The sequence below is a fragment of the Gorilla gorilla genome, chromosome 20 (assembly GCF_029281585.2).
Source record: "Gorilla gorilla gorilla isolate KB3781 chromosome 20, NHGRI_mGorGor1-v2.1_pri, whole genome shotgun sequence".
In the NCBI taxonomy this organism is placed as follows: domain Eukaryota; kingdom Metazoa; phylum Chordata; class Mammalia; order Primates; family Hominidae; genus Gorilla; species Gorilla gorilla.
The window spans coordinates 51,680,684-51,687,361 of record NC_073244.2 but is presented as its reverse complement, the minus strand read 5'-3'; the positions used below and the strand labels follow the sequence as shown (position 1 = coordinate 51,687,361).

General features: G+C 43.7%; 1 protein-coding gene across 2 annotated transcripts in view; it reads left to right on the top strand.

The window, feature by feature from the left end:
* FCGBP (Fc gamma binding protein) overlaps window positions 1-6,678 on the top strand; it is a 123,328-nt gene that overhangs the window by 35,574 nt on the left and 81,076 nt on the right. For both annotated transcript variants that reach the window (XM_055369371.1, XM_055369368.2), the window contains one exon: window positions 345-401. In XM_055369371.1, coding sequence (XP_055225346.1) covers window positions 347-401 — 55 coding nt within the window. In that variant the 5' untranslated portion in view covers window positions 345-346. The remainder of the gene's footprint in view (window positions 1-344; window positions 402-6,678) is intronic.

Below are 6,678 nucleotides of genomic sequence, written 5' to 3'. Positions count from 1 at the left end.
GGTCCCCTTTGGAAGTGGGACAGCAGGTCCCCTACTCTTGCCCCTGGCTGTAGGCCTCCTCATCCTACCCCTAGACCCGCAAGACAGCCAACTCTCCACCCCGTCCCTGGCTTCTGCCCTCCCCATCCCACCTCCAGACCCGCTGGACAGCCAGCCTCCCCTATACACACACACTGGTCCTTGGATCCATACCCCCTGGCCCAATCTGCCTGACTTCTTTCCCCACCTCAGCCTTCATGGTCCCAGGTGGCCCTTGTCATGAGAGTGGGCCCTTCTGCCCAGGACAGTCTCCAGCAGAGGCGGTGGATCAGCCTTCTATGATCCTTTCTCTTTTCCTACTGCAGCCATGGGTGCCCTATGGAGCTGGTGGATACTCTGGGCTGGAGCAACCCTCCTGTGGGGTAAGTCAGACCAAGACCCTCTCCATGTCCGTGTTCCAATCTGGGGAACTCTGCGTGGGTCCACGCCTTCCATGTGTGCCTCCTCCACATGTCACCCCAGGCTAGCTGAGACAGGAGAGAGGCCCTTAGGCTCTGCAGGGGGATGTGGTAGAATTCACCAATTCTCACCCTTTTCTGGATGGGAGCACAGGTAAAAACCTTAGTCCCCAAACTCAAGTGTGCAAGAACTTTCTTGGTTTTCTGCAACTCAACTAAGGTTTTGACTCTGAGCCTCGTTCTGCTAAGTTGATGGAAAATTTCACGAAAGTCATTCTTGGAGGGTGTTGTCCCCACTTCTCCCAGGGATGTGTCCAGAACTAAAATTTTAGATAAAGCCAAAGTACTGGGGGGAGGATGGGATATGAGGGCCCCCTCGTCACCAGTCAGCATCCATCTTGGTTACTTTTGAAATGTCCATTGTTCCTGATCCCCTGGCCCCCTGGGATATCCTTCAAAGCCCCCTTTATATGGAAGGTGGTCATTCCATAGCCCCCACACTCTCTTCAAGATTCCTTAGACCTCTCTCTCTCTCCTCAGCCCCAGGGACGCTCTTCCTAGTTGGGGGTGGTCAGAAGCCCCCACTGCCATCTATTTCTAGGAGACAATTCATCCACCCTTCCATAATCCCCTTCTTCTCTTTATCCCCTTTTCACAAACCCCCAAGTCCCATTATTATTATTATTATTATTATTATTATTATTATTATTTGAGATGGAGTTTCACTCTTGTTGCCTAGACTGGAGTGCAATGGTGTGATCTCAGCTAATTGCAACCTCCACCTCCTGGGTTCAAGCGATTCTCCTGCCTCAGCCTCCCTAGTAGCTGGGATTACAGGTGCCCCATGCCACCATGTCCAGCTAATTTTGCATTTTTAGTAGAGATGGAATTTCACCACGTTGGTCAGTCTGCTCATGAACTCCTGACCTCAAGTGATCCACCCGCGTTGGCCTCCCAAAGTGCTGGGATTACAGGCAAGAGCCACCGTGCCTGGCCCCCACAAGTCCTATTAAGACAAAAACCAGCTGGGTACAGTTGGTCACGTCTGTAATCCCAGCACTTTGGGAGGCTGATGCAGGAGGATCACTTGAGCCCAGGAGTTCAAGACCAGCTTGGGCAACAAAGTGAGACCCTGCCTCTAGAAAAAAATTTAAAAATGAGCCAGGCACACAGTGCGTGCCTGTGGTCCCAGCTATACCGGAAGCTGAGACAGGAGGATCCCTTGAGCCCAGGAGGTTGAGGCTGCAGTGTGTTGTGTTTAAGCCACTGCACTCCAGTTTGTAAAAAGATGGAAATCATACACTGGCAGCAGAGTACATCCACCTTGAGCCCCAAAGTGCTTAAAACAATTGTGGGTTGGAGATTTCACATGAAAATTCAGATAGCCACATTCTCTTTAAAAACAGAAAGAACGGCCAGGCATGGTGGCTTACGCCTGTAATCCCAGCACTTTGGGAGACCGAGGCAGGCGGATCACCTGAGGTCAGGAATTTGAGACCAGCCTGGCCAACAGGGTGAAACCCCATCTCTACTAAAAATACAGAAATTAGCTGGGCGTGGAAACCGGGAGGCAGAGATTGCAGTGACCCAGGATCGCGCCACTGCACTCCAGCCTGGGTGACAGAGTGAGACTCCATCTCAAAAGAAAAAAAAAAAAAAGAAAAAATACAAAAGTTAACTGTGCGTGGTGGCGCACACCTGTGGTCCCAGTACTCGGGAGGCTGAGGCGGTAGAATCACTCGAACCTGAGAGGCAGAGGTTGTGCTGAGCCGAGATCGTGCCACTGCACTCCAGCCTGGGTGACAGAGCGAGACTCCATCTCAGAAGAAAAAGAAAAAGAAAAACAGGAAGGTCTTACAATTTTAAAAAGCTCACATTCTTTCATTATAACAGGTGAAAGCTAGTACCAACAATCCACTTTATTTTTTTTTACTAGTTTATATATTTTTAAAATTTTTAATTTTTATGGGTACATAGTAGTTGTCTGCATTTATGGGGTACCTGTGATATTTTGATACAGGCATACAGTGTGTAATGATAAAATCAGGGTAACTAGGGCATCCCTCACTTCAAGCATTTGTCATTTCTTTGTGTTAGGAACATTCCAATTCCACTCTCAGTTATTTTAAAATATACCATAAATTATTGTCAACAATAGTCATCCTGTTCTGCTACCAAATACTAGATTTTATCTATTTTATCTAACTGTTTAACTGTATTTTTGTACCCATTAACCATATCTACTTATCCCCCAGTCCCCGCTACCCTTTCCAGCCTGTGGTAATCATCGTAACCATCATTTTACTCTCTATTTCTATGAGTTCATCAGTTAAAAATTTTAAACTCCCATCTATGAGCGAGAACATGTGAAATTTGTCTTTCTATACTGGCTTATTTCACTTAACATCATGTCCTCCAGTTCCATCCATGTTGTTTCAAATGACAGGATCTCATTCCTTTTTTTTTTTTTTTTTTTTTTTTTTGAGACCGAGTCTCACTCTGTTGCCCAGGCTGGAGTACAGTGGCGCAATCTTGGCTCACTGCAACCTCCACCTCCCAGGTTCAAGTGATTCTCGTGCCTCAGCCTCCCGAGTAGCTGGGATTACAGGTACATGCCACCATTCCTGGCTAATTTTTGTATTTTTGGTAGAGACGGGGTTTCACCATGTTGGCCAGGCTGCTCTCGAACTCCTGACCTCAAGTGATCCACCTGCCTTGGCCTCCCAAAGTGCTGGGATTATAGGTGTGAGCCACTGTGCCGGGTGATCTCATTCTTTTTTATGGCGGATAATTCTCCATTGTTTGTATGTACCAAATTTCCTTTATCCACTCATCTGTTGATGGACACTTAGGTTGATTCCATATCTTGGCTATTAGGAATAGTGGTGCAATAAACATGGGAGAGCAGATGTCTCTTACATATACTGACTTCCTGACTTGGAAGGAAAGGAATTGCTGGATCATACAGTAGTTCTAGTTTTAGTTTTCTGAGAAACCTTCATATTATTATCGATAGTGATTGTACTGATTTACAGTCCCACCAACAGTGTAAGAGGGTTGGCTTTTCTCCTCATGCTCACCAGCATTCATTACTGCCTTTCTTTAGGATAAAAGCCATTTTAACTCGAGTGAGATGATATCTCACTGTGGTTTTAATTTGTGTTTCTCTGATGATTAGTGATGTTGAGCATTTTTTGATATACCTGCTGGCCATGTGTATGTCTTCTTTGAGAAATGTCTATTCAGATCTTTTGCCCATTTTAAAATCAGATTAATCCGGGCGTGGTGGCTCACGCCTCTAATCCCAGCACTTTGGGAGGCCGAGGCAGGCGGATCACTTGAGGTCAGGAGTTCGAGACCAACCTGGCCAGCATGGGGAAACCCTGTCTCTACTAAAAGTACAAAAATTAGCCGAGCATGGTGGCGCATGCCTGTAATCCCAGCTACTTGGAAGGCTGAGGCAAGAGAATCACTTGAACCCAGGAGGCGGAGGTTGCAGTTAGCTGAGATCGTGCCACTGCAGTCCAGCCTGGGGTGACAGAGCAAGACCCTATCTCAAACACACACACATACACACACACACACACACACACACACACACACACAAATCAGATTATTTGATTTTTTTCCTATTGAGTTGTTTGAGCTCCTTTTATATTCTGGTTATTAATCCCTTGTCAGTACCATCTAGAAATGCTACTGATTTTTGTATGTTGATTTTGTATCCTGCAAATTTAGTGAATTTGTTTATCAGTTCTAATAGCTTTTTGATGGCGTCTTTAGGTTTTTTTAAAATATCAGATTATATCATCTGCAAACAAGGATAATTTGACTTCTTTTTTTTTTTTTTTTCCAGTTTGGATGCCTTTATTTCTTTCTCTTGTCTAATTGCTTTAGCTAAGATGGGTTGTATATATTTTCTCTTATTCTGTCAGTTGTGTCTTCACTTTGTGGATTGTTTCCTTTGCTGAGCAGAAGCTTTTTAGGTTGATGTGATCCCATTTGTCCATTTTTCTTTGGTTGCCTGTGTTTTTGATGTATTACTTAATAAATTTTTGCCCAGACTAATGAACTGGAGAGTTTCCCAAATGTCTTCTTGTAGTAGTTTCGTAGTCTGAGGTCTTAGATTTAAGTCTTTAATCCATTCTGATTTGATTTTTGTATGTGGTGAGAGATAGGGGTCTAGTTTCACTCTTCTGCATATGGATATCCAGTTTTCCCAGTACCATTTATCTTCAATAAATGCAATGTATGTTCTTGGGATCTTTGTCAAAAATGAATTCACTGTAGGTGGGTGGATTTGTTTCTGGGTTCTATGTTCTGTTCCACTGGTCCATGTGTTTGTTTTTATGCCAGTACCACACTGTTTTGGTTATTATAGTTTTGTAGTATAATGTGAAGTCAGGTAATGTGATTCCTCCAGTTTTGTTCTTTATGCTCAGGATGGCGTTAGCTATTCTGGGTATTTTGTGTTTCCACATAAATTTTGGGATTAGTCTTCTATTTCTGTGAAGAATGTCACTGGTATTTTTATAGAGATTGCATTGAATCGGTAGATTGCTTTGGTTAGTATGGACATTTTAACAATATTGTGTCTTCCAATCCATGAATACGGAATATCTTTCTGGTTTTTTTGGTGTGTGTCCTCCTCCATTTCTTTCATTACTGTTTTATAGTTTTCATTGTAGAGATCTTTCATTTCTTTCGTTTATTCCTAGGTGTTTTATTTTATTTGTGGCTATTGTAAATAGGATTACTTTCCTTTTTTTTTTTTTCCAGATTGTTTGCTGTTAGCATATAGAAATGCTACTGATTTTTGTATGTTGATTTTGTATCCTGCAAGTTTAGTGAATTTGTTTATCAGTTCTAATAGCTTCTTGATGAAGTCTTTAGGTTTTCTGTTTTTTTTTGTTTTTTGTTTTTTGTTTTTTGAGATGGAGTTTTGCTCTTGTTGCCCAGCCTGGAGTGCAATGGTGCCATCTCAGCTCACTACCATCTCTGCCTCCCAGGTTCAAGCGATTCTCCTGCCTCAACCTCCCGAGTAGCTGGGATTACAGTGTCTGCCACCATGCCAGGCTAATTATTTTTTTGTATTTTTAATAGAGACAGGTTTCACCATGTTGGCCAGGATGGTCTCAATCTCTTGACCTCTTCATCTGTGCAGCTCAGCCTCCCAAAGTGGTGGGATTACAGGCTTGAGCCACTGCACCCAGCCAAAGTTGTTTTTTTTTTTTGAGACAGAGTCTTGCTCTGTCGTCCAGGCTGGAGTGCGGTGGCGTGATCTTGGCTCACTGCAACCTCCACCTCCTGGGTTCAAGAGATTCTCCTGCCCCAGCCTCCCGAGTAGCTGGGACTACAGGCATGTGCAACTATACCCAGCTAATGTTTGCTTTTTTTTTTTAGTAGAGATTGGGTTTTGCCATGCTGGCCAGGCTGGTCTTGAACTCCTGACCTCAGGTGATCCGCCCACCTCGGCCTCCTAAAGTGCTGGGATTATAGGCGTGAGCTACCAAGCCCAGCTGTCTTCAGGTTTTTCTAAATATAAGATTATATCATCTGCAAACAAAGATAATTTGAATGCTCTTTTTCCAGTTTGGATGCCCTTTATTTTTTTCTATTGTCTAAGTGGTTTAGCTAGGACTAACAATAATATGTTGAAGAATAGTGGTGAAAGTGGACATCCTTGCTGTGTTCCAGATCTTAGAGCAAAGGCTTTCAGTTTTTCCCCATTCAGTATGATACCAGCTGTGGGTCTGTTGTACATGGATTTCATCATATTGGGGTGTGTTCCTTCCGTGTCTACTTTCTGGAGAGTTTTTATCACGAAAGGATGTTAAATTTTATCAAATGCTTTTCTGGCATCAATTGAAGTGATCACGTAGTTTTTGTCCTTTATTCTGTTGATAAGATGTATCACACTGATGGATTTGCATAAGCAACAACCCACTTTAGATGGTATAGGAGTGCTTCAGTTCCACAGTCGCCCCTCCGGGACTGTTTCACACATTTATATTTCTTGCCTGGCCCCATCAGCATTGGAGTTTGAGGGCCCTGTCTAAGGTGTTTAGATTTTTGAAAAACAAAAGCCAGGAAGGCTTGTAGACGAAAGCTGCATGAATCAGAAGAAAGGAAAGAGAAGGGTGGTGGGGGAAAGCCGAAGTTAATACTTCAACATGTTTCTGGGTGCAGAGCAAAAGTGGGGAGGATTGGATAAGTGGACCCACAACTGTATTTTCTCAAC